This window comes from Staurois parvus, unplaced genomic scaffold (genome assembly GCF_062004578.1).
Source record: "Staurois parvus isolate SC_StPar_1 unplaced genomic scaffold, SC_StPar_1.0 ptg000439l, whole genome shotgun sequence".
Lineage (NCBI taxonomy): Eukaryota > Metazoa > Chordata > Amphibia > Anura > Ranidae > Staurois > Staurois parvus.
The window spans coordinates 6,193,447-6,210,394 of record NW_028318235.1 but is presented as its reverse complement, the minus strand read 5'-3'; the positions used below and the strand labels follow the sequence as shown (position 1 = coordinate 6,210,394).

General features: G+C 43.2%; 1 protein-coding gene across 1 annotated transcript in view; it reads left to right on the top strand.

Moving 5' to 3' along the window:
* The window catches only part of LRRC25 (leucine rich repeat containing 25), a 50,945-nt gene that overhangs the window by 29,539 nt on the left and 4,458 nt on the right, over positions 1–16,948 (top strand). The window contains exon 2 of the mRNA XM_089687905.1: positions 8,304–9,179. Within this exon, the coding sequence (XP_089544031.1) occupies positions 8,311–9,179 (869 nt within the window). The 5' untranslated portion in view covers positions 8,304–8,310. The remainder of the gene's footprint in view (positions 1–8,303; positions 9,180–16,948) is intronic.

The following is a 16,948-nucleotide window of genomic DNA, read 5'->3' as shown; positions in this document are numbered from 1 at the left end:
GGCTCCTTATCTGTTTTACAATGTGCGAAACTACACAGGTTCTCCAGGCAGTGTGGCACCACGTGGCTCCCTGCTGGGATCTGGCCTGTGACACTTTTAACACACACATCTGTCACTGTGCCCCTCAGGAAGGGAGGGGGAAGGAGAAGGTTGAGAGAGAAATGGATACCCTTAGCAAGATGGAGTCTGAAACCAAAATGGTTGAACCGCGTCCATCTCGGATGTGCTTGTTTGCGACACTCGGCGTCACGTGCGTCCCTTCCTCCAGGCACACCTGACCTTAACCTATCCATTGATACATGTGCTCCTACAAAGGAGGCTTTGGAAATTTTAGTTAGGTCCACAGTATACAGAGGACCCTTGACGTGGGATTGTGGCTTACGCATGTATTTGCAAATGTGTGCAAACAAAACCCTTGGCTTTTAATGCAAACTGTTAGACAGGGCCAAATTGGTTGTTTTGCAAGCTGGCTGGTAAGCGTTGCTAGGAAATCCTTTGTTTGTTTGCATAGAACATGTATGCAGAGAGAGAACAGCGATGGAAAATGTGTGCAGAGGGGGTACAGGGATGGAACATGTGTGCAGAGAGAGTACAGCAATGGAACATGTGTGCAAAGGGGGTACAGGGATGGAACATGTGTGAGGAGGGGGTACAGGGATGGAACATGTGTGTAGAGAAGATACAAGGATGGAACATGTGTGCAGAGACAGTATAGCATTGGAACATGTGTGCAGAGACAGTATAGCATTGGAACATGTGTGCAGAGAGAGTAGAGAAATGAAACATGTGTAGAGGGGGTACAGTGGTGGTACGTGTGCTTATAGTGTAGTGGTAGCAAAACAGGTATACAATTAGTGGAACATGTCTGCAGGAAGGGTGCAGTGAAGATGGAAAAAGACATTCTTCCCACTGACCACCAGTTTAAGTGGAGCATTCCTTCCACTTACTACCGATATAAGGGGTCATGCCTGGCCACTAACATAAAGGGGAAATTGTTCCTGCTGACCACCAGCATAAGGTGAATATTTTACCCAGTGACTCCCAATGAATTGGTTTTAGTAAGGGTTACCCTGAGATCTGAAATTTTCTTTAGGGGTTCCTGTGAGGTAAAATGTTGAGAAGAACTGCTTTAACCACTTGAGCTCCTGAGGATTTACCCCCCTTAATGACCAGGCCTCTTTTTGGTACTCGGCGCTGCACTAATTCAACTGATAATTGCGCGGTCATGCAATGCTGCACCTAAACAAAATTTATGTATTTTTTTTCACACAAATAGAGCTTTCTTTCAGTGGTATTTGATCACCTGTGCGCTTTTTATTTTTCACGCTATAAACAAAAAAAGACCAAATATTTTGAAGAAAAACGATATTTTTTACTTTCAGCTATAAAAAATATATAGTAAACTCAAAGTTAGTTATAAATTTAGGCCAAAATGTATTCTGCTACATGTTTTTAGCAAAAAAAATCCCAATAAGTGTATATTGATTGCTTTGTGTGAAAGTTATAGCGTCTACAAACTATGGTATAGATACTGCAATTTACGACATTTTTTTGCTATACAGCGCTGCGCTAGTTTAACGTACAATTGTGCGATCATGCAATACGGTACATAAATGAAATTTATGTCCTTTTTTTAACACAAATAGAGCATTCTTTTGGTGGTATTTGATCACCTGTGCACTTTTTATTTTTGGCGCTATAACCAGAAAATTGTTGAAAAAATTTGTTTTTGAAAAAAACAATATTTTCTCATTTTGGTCATAAAAAATATCTAAAAAAAAATAAAATTTCATCAAATTTAGGCCAAAATGTATTTTGCTACATGTTTTTGGTTAAAAAAATCCCAACAAGTGTATATTGATTGCTTTTTGTGAAAGTTATAGCGTCTACAAACTATGGTATAGATAATGGAATTTACATAGCTTTTGCTTTCTGACTGCCCATCACATTTCTTGAGGTGCTAAAATACCAGAATAGTACAAACACCCTCAAATGACCCCTTTTTGGCAATTTTTTTTTTTTTTTTTAGTTATTTTGATTTTTTTTTATTATTTTTACATTGTACCTTTCTTTTTTTTTTTTTTTTAGCACTTTTAATGCTATAACAGGGAATGCAGATAACCCCTATAACTTCAATGGGCATTGTCGTATATTCTTTTTTCAGAAATCTGGGGCACCAATCTGGTCTCCAATCAGCTCTATGGTCAGCTGGCAGAAACACCGGCTGCATTCTCAGGTTCCCCTGATGGCACGGGACTGCCCGAGAAGGCCGTGGAAGGCAGCGGAGGAGGGGGGACATCATCTCTCACTGCTTGTAAAAGCAATCTTGCAGCTAATTAGCCTCTAGGATTGCTTTTACATGAAAGCCGATCACCGGCTGAAAAAAACGACACCAGGATGATGCCTGCAGCTGTAGGCATCATCCTGGTATAACCATTCAAATCCAGTGATGTACCAGTACGTCGCTGGTCCTTGTTGGTTATATATGCTATGTTCTTTTTTTTTTTTTTGTATGCAGCCAGTGGACTGAATGAAAAAATGAGAAGAAATCTCTGCCAGAAAAAGTATGTGGTATGCCCACCATTAGAATATACCACCCTGCATCCACCCACTTCTAATGGTGGGCACACATTAGGTCACACTTTGCCACAAGTGCCAGTTCCAAGATTGTACAATTGTCTAAATAGTGGCACACTTGAATAAAAATTGTCCACGTATAAGTGGTACCCCATATGGAGAAATGATGACACCAAGTCCCAAACTATCTTGCCACTGCTCCCCATGTAGTCTGGGCATCCGGGCGGGCTCCACGTGACTATCTTTTCCCTCGTAAATCCGAAACTTATAAGTATAGCCTGTTGTCCTCTCACAGGTCTTCTACATCTTGACCCCATATCTGGCACGCTTGCTGGGGAGAAATTGTTTGAATGCAAGGCAGCCAGAAAAATTAATAAGGGACTCATCAACGCAGATGTTTTGCTGGGGAGTATAGACATCTGCAAATTTTTGGTTAAGGTGATGTACAAGGGGCTAAATTTTGTGGTCAAATTCAGAGTTACCCCGAGGATGACAGAGTGTATTGTCGCTGAAATGCATAAAACACATTATACTCTCATATCATATCCCGCTAACGCTGCGTTTTTGGGGACGCTATACTAATGTGAATGCTGGTATAGTGCTGACCTGATCAAAGATATTGACCCGTTCAGACACTATACTAGCAATGGAGGATTATTGTACATGAGCATGCTCCTGGCAATGAAGGGGTTAAATGTGATGACTGGTGTACTGACGGGCAATCTGATGCTATCTGGGAAAGGTGTGAATACCACGGGAGCGCGAATCACGTATATATATATATATATATATATATATATATATATATATATATATGTGTGATTTTGCGTACCCATGCCTCCCTGTAGCAGTATTTCTGCTGTAGGGTGGTCAGGAAGCGGTTACAGAAGAGGTTTGTGTTACAGCGCTGCGTTACTTTAACTGACAATTGCGCGGTCATGCAACACTGCACCCAAATTAAATTTACATCCTTTTTTTCCCACAAATTGAGCTTTCTTTCGGTGGTATTTGATCGCCTGTGCGTTTTTAATTTTTTGCGCTATAAAAAAAAGGCTGACAATTTTGAGAAAAAAAAACAAATATTTTGGATTTTTTGCTATAAAACATGTCCAGTAAAAAAAATAAAATCTAATTTTGTCACAAATTTCATCAAAAATGCATTCTGCGACATGTCTTTGCTAAAAAAAAATTCCAATACGTGTAAATTAATTGGTTTACATGAAAGTTATAGTGTTTCCAAATGGCGGGAAAGATACTGGGATACTAATAATGGCGGCGATCAGCGACATATGGCGGTGATCAGCGACATATGGCGGCGATCAGCGACTTATGGCAGGACTGCGGCGGACATTTTGACACTGGGGGGGGGGAACTGACTTGGGGTCACTGACATCCCCAGTGACACCAATACAGTGATCAGTGAAAAAAAAACCCACTGACACTGTACTAATGGCACTGGGGAGGAAGGGGTTAACATTTTTAGAGTTTACTGTGTGAGTAGAGTGTTTTACTAGGGGGCGGGGGTGTGTGCTGGACGGAGACAGGCTGATCGAGGGAGAGAAACTCTTCTCTCCCTCTGCAGCTTGTCACGAGCTGTCAGAAAACTGACACAGAACAGGGCTGTGTGTAAACAATGCAGCCCTGCTCTGTGTCAGCGATCACCGTGAATCGCGGGGAAACAGCCGGTAATCACTGGCCGTGACCCGGCGGCTGACACCCGCTGCTGACACCCGCGGGACAGGTAGGGCGGGTGCCCCCTACCTGTTTTGCAAAACTACGTTTTAAAACGTGGTTTTGCCTGCCCGTGCCGCCCTGCAACCGTTTTAATGCGGTGGCTGGGTGGCAAGTGGTTAAAATTTATAAGTGATATAGTATAGAACAGCTGCCTCTCCAGCTACCCTGCCAATTTATACCGTGCCACCATACACGTCAATCCATGCTAAAAAATATTTTGTTACCACAGCTACTACTTAGAACAGTCTTTATTGACCCCACCGGAGCGAGGCTTCCCATTTCTGTGACCCCACTGGAGGGAGATATCCCCTCACTTTCTGTCCCTGTGACACCACCGGAGGGAGACTTCCTGTTTCTGTGATCCCACTGGAGGAAGACTTCCCCTCACTTCCTAACCCTGTGACCCCAATGGAGGGAGACTTCCTGTTTACGTAAACCCACTGAAGGGAGATTTCCTGTTTCTGTGACCACACTGGAGGGAGATTTCCTGTTTCTGTGATCCCACTGGAGGAAGGTGTCCCTTCACTTTCTGTCCCTGTGACACCACTGGTGGGAGACGTCCTGTTTTTGTGATCCCACTGGAGAGCAACTTCCTGTTTCTATAGCCCCACTGTAGGAAGACTTCCTGTTTCTGTGACCCCCACTGGAGGGAAACTTCCTGTTTCCGTAACCCTCCACTACAGGGAGGCTTCCTGTTTCTGTGGCCCCAGGGAGGGGGGCTTCCTGTTTCTGTGGCCCCAGGGAGGGAGACTTCCTGTTTCTGTGACTCCATTGGAGGGAGACTTCCTATTTCCCTGACCCCACTGGAGGGAGACTACCTGTTTCTGTGACACCACTGGAGAGAGACTTCCTTTTTCTGTGACATCAATGGAGGGAGACTTCTCACTTCCTGACACTGTGACCTCACTGGAGGGAGACTTCCTGTTTATGTGACCCCCACTGAAGGAAGACTTCCCCTCACTTCCTGTCCCTGTGACACCACTGGAGGGAGTTTACCATCGCTTTAATTGTCTTGTATTGATTGGCTTTGTAATTTATTCATATGTGCTCCTATGCGGGGTCAGCTCTGTTCTCGGATTCTCTGACTTTTATATGCAGTCATTTTTGTCTACAGAGTAAGTGATATGATTTTCCTTTACTTGTTGTAATAGTGTTTTATAGGTTGGATTTGTTATCTATCTGCTCAGTATTTTGTTTCCATGCTTTCTCTTGTTTATATGAAAAATACTTTAACAAAAAAAAAAAAAAGGACAGTGTAAAAAAAAAAAGTTTTAATAAAGTAAATAATAAAAAAAATGTAAAGTGCCCCTCCCCACATGTTTATGTGTGAACGTATAGGTAAGTCCCTCACACATTTGTAAATTTGCGATCGCACCACACTTGTAAGGTATTGTCACGAACGTCAGAGCGAGAGCAACAATTTTAGCTCCAGAACTCCTATGCAAATGTAAACTAGTAGCCTGTAAAGGCTTTTAAAGCATCACCTATGGAGATTTATAGGTCCCGTAGTTTGGCGTTGTTCCACGGATGTATGCAGTTTTAAAGCATTACATGTTCGGTGTCTATTTACTCAGCATAACAAAGTCTTTTATATTTTAACAACAAATTGCCGTATTTTTCTCTCCATAAGACGCACCTGACCATAAGACGCGCCTAGGTTTTAGAGGAGAAAAACAAGAAAAAAATATTCTGGACCAGACTGCAGACACAGTACAGGGGATGACCTCAAGATGTTACTAAAATAAAGCTGTGTTTAAAAAAAAAGTTTGTGAGAATGTATTTATCAAATGTGAAAATGACATGGTTACCCAATTTTCACATTGCAAGAAGTGCACGATATTAATGTTGACCAGATCATTTGTTTTATACCTGTCTATAACAACAAAGGAATTTTTTTTTATGCAGAGGATGAAGTTCTACATTGAATGCTGGGAACAGTTAGCGATGCGTGGGTGTAACGTAGAGGGCAAGTGGTAGCAGGCTGGATGCATGGTACACTTGAAAGAAGAGATGGAGAATTTTACTTGGATATCAAAGTCTAATAACTGAACTAGGTTACACTAAACTTTGCTAATAAAGGATCCTCCCCACTGCCAGCAGCACCTGACCAAGTGTGTGGTCCTATTTGGTCGTCAGTAAAATGCTTGGTACATCATGAACCTTGGGTTTAGATTTCTTTTAGAAAGCCTACTGAAATGATTTTTTTTATTGTTCTTGGTGGGTCTCAGCAATTTTAAGGCCTCATACACACTGGGCATTTTGCCTTCTCTCCTAAACGCCTTTTCTCATGGCAGCAGTGTCACGGCAGAAGAAAACACTTAATGCTTGTGAACGCATGTAATTCGTTTAAGCGCATCAAGTGCTTAGGCATTGATTCATTTCATTGGCCACTGAAATTAATTAACTCTCTAGCGCTAAATGCGCCTAGTATTAACGCACGTTTACACACAAACATTTTTTCTGCCAAAACGCCACTGCTCCTGGATGCACCGGCAGTAGGGTTTTCTCTGTCTAAACTGCTCTAAACTATGTGTGCAAGGACATATAGACTGAAATATAGGGGCATTTAGAGACAGAAAAGTAAGCCAGACACCCCTATTAGCCACATTAGAAATGTCCAGTGCACATGAGGCCTATATGCATACAACTAAAGTTTAAAAAAATTATATAAAAGTGATGTAATTAGTCTCACATAACGTGGCTAATGCAAAACCATACATGTGGCAAATAAAAATATAATTAAGTTGTGTTAATTTTAATTATTTATTATTATGATTCATTGTATAGAAATGTATGGCTGAATTATTTGGGACAGTATTATATTAGGAAATGTGGCTGCATTCCCCTATCCCCCATAGCCTGTCACCGTTGTAGTACTGAGTTGATTTTATTTAGGACTTAGAATAGGATTGCCATCTGAAGCTGATAAATCAGGGGGCACAGGGCCCTGTCCTGATTTGCCTACATTTTCAAAGGCTGCCTCTGGGGATGATGGCTGCCTTGTTGATCTATGGATCTAGTACTGTAGCCATATATAAAAAAATCCTTCCCTTTGTTCAACAAGATATATAGTTTGGTTGAAAAAGTCATATTTCCATTGAGTTTAATCAAAGACTATTTTAGATTTTAGTATCAGAACAGACATGATTGTGTCATATTGCCTGACTATATATGATAGATTTTGTTTGGTGGAAAAGTTGTCACTTCTGGAGGTAAGCCAATGTGTTTGAGGGTTTGTAGCAAGCAGAACTAAACTAAGTTGATGTATGTTCCCAGAATGTTTATTTATTTTTGTCATTAAATTCTAGGTTTATTGTGGGATTAAAGTTATTAGAGGCCTTGTGGATTTTTAAGACGTTAGTCCACATGACCAAAATATTATCAGTACAGCAATAGTACTTCGTAGAACCGCAGGACGATCAATACTTTCGTCTCACTAAATCATTTGAGTGATGTAGAATAAATTGCAGTCCCATTGCTGTTCCCTTTCATTACAGGTTTAGATACTTCCCAAATGCAAAATGGTTTACGTGGATGAAAGTATACCAGTTGTGTAATTGGTATAATGACTTTTTTTTGTTCAAGTTCTCATGGGCAGTGTTCATGCTTAGTAATTCCACAGCTATGCAATATTTGGACTATGGTATTGTTAATTTTTTACGATGTGTTTTACGCTGTGTTCTAAATGTAGTTGGAGGTTGCACTGACTAGGAATTTTAGTATATTTTTCACGAAAGCAATTATAACAAATATTTTCACTCAGTGCCATCCTAATAGCATCATGGGCCCCTGGGCAAAGTAATGCAATCCTACCAGGGAGATGGTGACCTGCGGCACTGGCGGCAAAAAGTGAGTGTGGCTAAATTATGCTACAAAATTTAAATTTACCCTCAATCTCTGTAACTAAAAGTTTTTTTTTCTTCTTGTTATTTAAACATTGTCTTTGTCAGCCTACGCTCTTATTTGTTGCTTTTTTTTTTTGTCTTCTACAGGAGAAAGATGTGGATTTTCATAATTGTGATGATCTTTTCTAACACACTTGGTGATGTTAGTGAAGTATGCGATAGAACGAAATGTGAAAAGTCAGCAAGTCAGACCTGTGAACCTCTACAGTGGTCAAAATTTCAAAGTTGTAAAACTGTCATCTTGAACAACAATAGCATTGAGAATATTGAACCAACGTCAATGTATACCTCTCTTCAGAAACTAGATTTGTCTTATAATAAGCTTAAACAACTCCCAGAAAATTTCCTATTCGATGCAACTGTCATTAAAGAAATTAACCTGGGGAACAATTTTCTGGAACAGCTGCCAGAAAATTTTCTTAGCAATTCTTCTAAATTGCAAGTGCTACATCTTGAAGGAAATCCATTAACTACAATTCCGTCAACTGTTTTTCACCCTAGTCTCCAGAATTTAAGTGTAGACTGCAAATGTGATGTGGCTAGCAGTATAATGCAGCACCTAAATAGCAACGTGACAAGCAACTCAAAACTTTCTGTGACATGTACATCATCATCCCTTGAATCAAGTTTTGAAAAACTTGGTGATTACTTTACAGAAAACTGTGGTTCACAAGTCTTTTTGATTCTGTACATTGTGTTGCCTATAGTAGCTTTAGGCCTTATAGTTGGTGGGGTGACTCTGTACCTGTGTAAGAAGAGAAACTCAGCTGATTTTGGAAGCAAGACTGACACAGAGAAGTCCCCCTCTCATGAACAACCACGCTATATGGCGAGAAATATGGATATCATGGCTTCAACTTCAAACCAAGGTCCAAGGCAAGAATATGAAAATGTTTTTATTGGTCACCTGCAAACAAAACCTCATGATTACTCAAAAGAAAAATGCAGACCAGAAGCACCAAGGTAAGCCACTGACTTTTTAGCATGACGTAGCAACAAACATCTCGTTTAGATTAATATACGATAGAAGATGTTGAAAATAACTTCTTATACAGAATTTGGAATCTGAAGGAATCTGTTTAGAAATTAGAGTCCATATTAGCACAGATATCACCTTTGGGCTTTGGTACTGTAAACAGGTTTTAATAAAAATCCTTTGAACCTGTCTTGTGGTGGTAATGAAACAATGAATTGCTGGGACAATAGATGATTCAAGGCATTTTGCAAATCTAACTGTCCTTGGGCAGTTTTTGGTTGACTTAATAGATGAAAAGGAGGTAGAGTGTTTAACTATTTTGTACTTTTTTTTATCAATAAGTTTTTATTTGGATTTTTATACATTACAGGAAAAGGTCTATCATTAGACCAACGAACTACATGGTCCATCAACAAATACATGTACAGAATATATATCTTCATATTCAGATCTTTTCATTTATTTCAAACTACTTGAAATCTTTTAAGCATCTCATTCACAACATATTTCTACATATCCTTAGCTCCATCTCTACTATTCCAGTCTACTCAGGGTTTCCATTGGTAACTGAAACTGGCAATTTTATTTTCCCTAATAGCTAGGAGACGTTCATGGACATAATTTGTTTTTAAAATCTGTAAAGACTCAGAAGGGTTGGGTGTAAATGAGTTCTTCTAGTTCCTAGTTATAGTGGTTCAGGCTGCCAGTAAAATATGGGAAATGAACATATGAAAGCGAGGGGGTATTTCAGAATTTCCCAAATTTAAGAGAGCAAGAGCTGGATTAGGTTTCACCAATAGACCAGTATCCTCTGAGATAATAAGAAAGATTTTATTCCAAAAACTTGTCAGACACATGCATAACCATAAATTGTGTGGTAGTGTACCTATGGCGCCACAGTTTCTCCAATATAAAGGAGAATGGGTGGGGCTAAATTTGGAAAGTTTATATGGGGTATAGTACCAACGTGTGGTAATTTTTAGGGATAGTTCGATACAACTAGATGATTTGTATAAAGTCGTAAGAGCAGATTTCCATTGTATTTCAGAGAAATATATTGTCAGGTCAGATTCCCATTAGAGCATGGCCACATTTTTAATAAATTCAAGTTTGTTCTGTAAGGAGGTATAGAAGATGGACATGGCTTTTTTGGACTCCTAGTAGTTGACAAAGCAGACCAAATCGTGTCTGGTACCCATTTAATATTAGAGGGTAGTGTGTATAAGGTGTGGAATATTTGTTGATATTGAAATCTATCAGTTGGCAAAAGTCCAAATTCAGCTTCTAGTGTATCCCAGTTTTTCATTGTGTCTGATGCATATAGATTGGAGATATTCTGGATACCTTTCCCTAGCCATCGTATGAGTCCAGTAGGAGTCTACGTAGGTCGTAGGCCCTCTCATATATGCCTTTTGGGTGTTCCATAGTATGAATGGGTTATCTACAGATCCTGTGTTAGTAAAAAACAATTTCAAGTGGTTAGTTAAGATTGCATGTGTTTGTGGTGAGTGCAACAATCGAGAATCACATCTCCATAAATACGTCTGAGAAATGCGCTCTTTCTCCTCGATTACTAGGGTAATGGGAACATGGCCAGACCATGTTATATCTTGTATCGAGGAGGATGAGACCTTCTGCAAAGTGTGCTTATCAACTATAAACATATAAATTCTGGAATAAGATAAATGACGTGCGGAAAAAAAAGTTAAATCTTTCTCACTCGCGTGCTGCCACCGCCAGTCATCAAATAGGTCTAATAGGTGCAAAAATGCTGTAAGGAGCCAGTTCACGAGCTGGAGCGTGAAGAGGGGTCCAACTGTGGGTCGATGGTAGAGTTGAAGTCACCGCAGAGGACAAGCGAGCCTTCTTGAACTGAGGAGATTTTCTTATAAAGACTTTTGAGGAAATAAATTGGGTCAGAGTTTGGGGCGTAATTGTTGATCAGGGTATAAGGCTTGGAGTTGATCAGGCAAACTAGAATAATGTATCTTCCATCTTGATCTATGTGGGAGTTTTGGAGGGTGAAAGGGAGCGAATGTTTAATGGCAATAAACACACCTCTTTGTTTATTCGGAGCACTGGCTTTGAAGGTTGTAGTAAACTGCTTATGAGAACACCGGGGAGGAGATGATTCCAGAAAATGCGTCTCCTGTACGCAGAGGATGTCACATTGGAGTGAGCTGGCTTCGCGCCATAGGGTGGCACGTTTGGCTGGATGATTTAAACCATGGGCGTTTATGGAAACAATTTTAAATGCCATATGGATACTTATGGATTCTGATTGAGTAGGTGTAGAGATGTGTAGTGGAGAAGGTAATGGTTGAGCCGGAGATGACTTCCAAAACTTGCAGTGAAGACAGCTGTGGTATTGTTGGTTCTGTACTGTGGAGGTCGGGTATATGACCAGGAACAAAGAAACATTCTCCCAACTGGGGAGAGTAATGGAGAGGCAAATATAAAAAAGTGAGGACCAATATTGGTCCAGGTGCACCCAAGGGGGTTCCTGTGGAGAGTGAGGGGTTTTGAGCTATGATGGACATACTCAAATCACCGATAGGATCTCAAGTAAGCGATGAGGTTGTTGTTCTTGTAGGTGGCCGACTGCCATTTGTTTTCTTTTTATGAGAGACTGTCTGCCAAGTCCCTGCTATATGGGCCGAAGATGTGGTAGCCTGGTTGGGATTGGGAACATCCGGGAGAATTCCTTGTTGTCTGAGGAATTGTAGGCCTTCTTCAAGTGTAGAGAGAGTGGTTGTCATTCCATGTACCGACAAAAGTAGATGGCTACAATATCGCCACTTAAACAGCATGGTGTGGTTGTGTAGAGCCTTGGTTATTGTAAACATTTTTTTCTCATCTGCATGGTGTGATGAGAAAAGTCAGGAAAGACTTTGAGGGTTGCATATAGCGGGGGCACTGATTCGGACCTTCTGAATAGTGAAATAAGTTATTCTTTTATGTGAAAGAAATGTAGGTGGAGGATAACGTCTCTCGGGACGAAATCAGGGAGAATAAGGTGGACGTGGAATACGGTGGATTCTGTCCACAACTAACTCAGTAGCGGAAGTGTTAGGGAGAACAGTTCGGAGCATCTGGTGAGCTTATGCGGCCAGTTGGTTCAGGAGGACAGATTCAGGGATACCTAGTATCTTAAGATTGTTTCTCTGAGATCTGTCTTCCAAATCCGCTAGTTTGTTTTTAAGCCACAGAATATCTTCCTCTTTTTCAGTGTTAGAGTCAACTAGCGCATTATGCGAGGAGGCGATTTCCATTTTTGTTTCTACATAGTTCATTCGTTCCCCCAGATCATCCACATCCAGCCTGACTTTCCATAGCACGGAATTTATGTCAGTTTGTAAGGAAGATCTCAAAGACACTAACATTTCTTTCATTGTAGAGTCTGAGATATTAGAGTATTAGAGGTAGGGAAGGTAGCTATAGAGTCTGCATGAGAGGTTGTTTCATCCATAGAGTCACTGTGATCACTTACCTCCCTTCTTGATTCACTGGGGAGGTCTGAATCCCGTGCTGTTATTCTTGGTTTAGATTTGACCGGGCTGGTGGAGAGTGTAGAGGAGCCTGAAGTATGGGGAGACTGTGTTGAAGGAGTGTGCTCTCTCATATAGGGAGTTGCTGGAGTTCTCACTGTGTCTAGGTGCTGTTCACGGTCATCGCAATTTATTGTGGTCTTTCATCGGCGCCATTGTGCCGTGGATCACGGCCCACTGACAGAAAGAAAGTGGAGACTTTCTGCGGCTGTAAGCAGTCTTTCCACTTGTGGGACATACCGACAAGGTGAGGAGAGATTCCAAAGGGATTTGCTAGGGTGTGTGGCAGGATATGGGAGGCTAGTCGGCCGTTCTTGGGCTGAGATCCCTGCGGTGGAGCAGAGCTCTAACTTAAAGTGGCCATCTTGGGTTGTGGTCACCACATCCCCTGTTTTGTACTCTTTTGAAGCCACAGACTGAACCCATGGGTCTGAGATGCCAGTGAACCAGGGTCCCGTCACCCTTAGTAGTGAGGTGACCCTTCATTGTGAAGAGGCTTGGTGGCCTTAGTGAGCCATGTGTGAAAGGAAAGGATGAAAGCGAACATGTGCTCTGCTTTTAGAGGAGCTAGGGGTTCCTGAGTGACCAGTGACCTCCCATCAGTGATCTCTTTGGTGAATTGTTCAAGTGCCCCACCAAATAGACATCATCCTTGGAAGGGCATATATGTGAGGTGCCTTTTGCAGGCAGCCTCAGTTGTCAAAGATTTATATATGAGATTCTGCATATGTGAATGTAGATTAAAGCCTTTCTGAAGATTTGTCACATGGCATGTTGTAGGGCATCCACAATGGAAAGAGGAGAAGAGAATTGCTTTAAGTGCTCCGTGACAGCATGATCCTGAAACAGAGAGTTATGTTGGTTGTTCATTGTCCTAGTCCAGTTAGCTGCATTTCGACATACTGAAATTACAGCGAGAGATAGTTTCAGGGCTTGGCTTGCAAGAGTAAAGAAAGCTTTAAAAAAAAAAAGCATCTCAAATTTTCCTGTAAATGAATGAATGAACTGTAAGTATCAATAGCATTTGCAGCTGATGGTTTGTAGTTCTCGATGAACTACCAGGGTGCTAGTGAGTGTTCTAGGTAGTTCATTGAGTCTTATAGTCTCATAAGGCAAGCAGTTACACAATGACATGTAATTTTGTAACTGCTTGCCGTATGTGTTACTAGCAAACAGCTTACATTGACAGCCTGCTGGATCCATGCATTGCACTCGCGATTTGCTGATCACAGGTGCAACACTTTCCAGGCTCCTACAAAACAAAAATTACTAATAATTATTAATTATCTTTTTTGAAAAGTGAACTTATCCTTTAAAAGGTGAAGTATAGTCAAAGCTATCTTGGCTGTACTTCTGGAGATCACAGGGGTGCAGTGTGAAGGTCCTACCTTTCCTGAGGGCTTGTGCTGCTCCATGTGCTGGCATCCATCTTAGGTGTCTGCAAAGCATTGTGGGATCCTTTATGCTTTCAGCCCTCTGCGGCTCCTCCCAGGAGGTGGCGGTTTATCACATTTAAGTCTGCTGTTTGCAGCTGTCCATTGCATTCATGTCCTGTCTGTTGCACAGCAGCAAGCTCCTGTTCAGTTCACTCATTGCTTTCCTAGATACCGACTCGGCTTTGGCAAAGACTCCCCCTGGCTTCTGACCCCGGCTCTGTCTACCATTCCTCCTGGCTTCTGACCCCGGCTCTGGCGACCATTCTTCCTGGCTTCTGACCCCGGCTTTGGCTACGATTCCCGCTGGTTCTCGACTTCATTATCCTGGAAGACGACCTCGGCAGGAGAACTTCTGTCCTACCAAGTCATCCGCTGTTGCTGTCGGACTTGCATATACTCTTGCCTTGTTTCTGTGTAAATAAACCTACCTTTAATTGCACCTCCTTGTGTGTCTGGCTCCTCGCTCCCTGACACTACACGAATGCCATGAATCCTGACGGTGCAGGTACGCCCTCGCTCCCTATATTGATTGCAGCTGTCCATTGCCAGACTTGATCAGCAGGATCTCTTGTTGGATCAGTTCGTTCAGGCGTTGTAGATGCTGCTTGCACGCACAGCGCACCTTACTCCTTGTGCTATTAGGCCAGTTGTCACTCCTGTGGTCACTCCCGCTCCGGTTGTTGCACCTATCTCTGCATCTGCTGCTGCACCTGCAGTGCCCAGAGGGATGACTGGTTCAGCCCCCCTTCCACAGCGCTTTGGGGGTGAGCCGAGTCAGTGTCGGGGTTTCCTTAACCAAGTGGGCATATAGTTTGAGTTGATACCCCACGCTTTTCCTACTGAGAGGTCAAAGGTGGGCTTCCTAATCTCGCTGCTCTCGGACAAGGACTTGGCCTGGGCAAATCCCTTATGGGAGATGGATAACCCTGTGATTCACGAGTTTGCCGGTTTTGTTGCCTCCTTCCGTAGGGTATTCGATGTGCTTGCTCACTCCGCCTCTGCTGCCAAGCTGCTCATGTCCATGCATCAGGGTTCGCAGTCCGTTGCCGAGTACGCCATAGAATTTCGTACCCCGGCGGCAGAGGTGGGTTGGAACAATGAGGCTCTGGTGGCTGCTTTCTCTCATGGTCTCTCAGAGGCGTTGAAGGATGAGATTGCAGCCAAAGAACTGCCTGTGGAGATCGAAGCACTCATTTCCTTCCTAATCCTGATTGACACCAGGCTCAGGGAGAGGCCTTCACTTAAGGAGCGTCTGCGGAGGCCTCCTAACCGATTGGCACTTATGTTTTTTGTCCCACCCATTCCTCCCTCTCCTCCCATGCCTCCTGGGGATGGCTTGTCTGGCGGTGAGCCCATGCAGCTGGGGTTTGCTCGCCTTTCCAAGGGGGAGTGGGCCTCTCGGCGTCGGGAGGGTCGCTGCCTGTACTGTGGTCTCAGTGGGCATTTTCGGCAGTCCTGTCCTGTCCGTCCGGGAAACGCTCGCACCTGAGATCCTGTGGTGGGCAGATCTTGGGTGGAGTTTCCTAGTCCCCGGTGTCCCACAAAGATAAACCACTAATCACCATTGTCCTCTCTTGGGTGGAAGGCTCGGTGACAGCCCAGGCGTTGGTAGACTCTGGTGCTGGCGGGTTGTTTATGGACAGCTCGTTTGCTGCCCAGTACTCCATTCCTCTGCAGGTTTGAGTTACTCCATTGGTTCTCGAGGTGATAGATGGCAGGCCCCTGCAACCGCCGCAGGTTACCCACGAGACCCTGCCGGTTGAAGTAGCTATTGGGGCTGTTCACAGGGAGTTGGCCTGTTTCCAGGTATTTTCTTCTCCGCACTACTCTGTGGTTTTGGGATATGCCTGGCTTCAGCAGCACAATCCGACCTTTAATTGGCGGTCGGCCGAGATTCTCTCGTGGTCTCCACAGTGCGGGGCCGGTTGCATCCGTGGACCTCTTAAAGGGTTGTGTGCCTTCTCGGACTCTGTGTTGCCCACTGACTATGGGGAGTACCTGGACATGTTTGACAAGATGCGCGCCGGTGCTCTGCCTCCTCATCGTCCATACGATTGTGCCATAGCCTTGCAACCCAGTGCCACTCCTCCTCGTGGCAGGGTGTATCCTCTTTTGGTTGCGGAGAATCAGGCCATGGAGGAGTACGTTGCGGATGCTCTTTCCCGGGGCACATTCGCAAGTCTACTTCTCCAGCAGGAGCTGGCTTTTTCTTCGTGAAAAAGAAGGGCGGTGAATTGAGGCCTTGCATTGATTATAGGGGTCTCAATCGAATCATGATTAACAATGCTTACCCAATTCCGTTGATTACTGAGTTGTTCGTCCGCCTCAAGGGAGCAACGGTCTTTACTAAACTTGACCTTAGGGCTGCATACAACCTGGTACGGATCAAGGAGGGTGACGAGTGGAAGACCGCACCAGGACCGGCCACTATGAATCCCTGGTTATGCCCTTCGGGTTGTGTAACGCGCCCGCGGTCTTTCAGGAGTTCATCAATGATGTCTTTCGTGACTTGTTGCAGCATTGCGTGGTGGTTTACTTGGACGACATCCTGGTTTACTCTGCGTCTATGGAGTCTCATATCCAGGATGTCAAGCGGGTGCTGCAATGGTTATGCGAGAATGAGCTTTTCTGTAAGCTCGAAGTGTGAATTTCACCGATCCCAGGTTGCCTTTTTGGGCTACATCATTTCTGCTGTGGGATTTTCCATGGACCCTCAGAAGGTTTCAGCGGTTCTGCAGTGGTCTCGTCCCAGTGGTCTTCGGTCCATTCAGC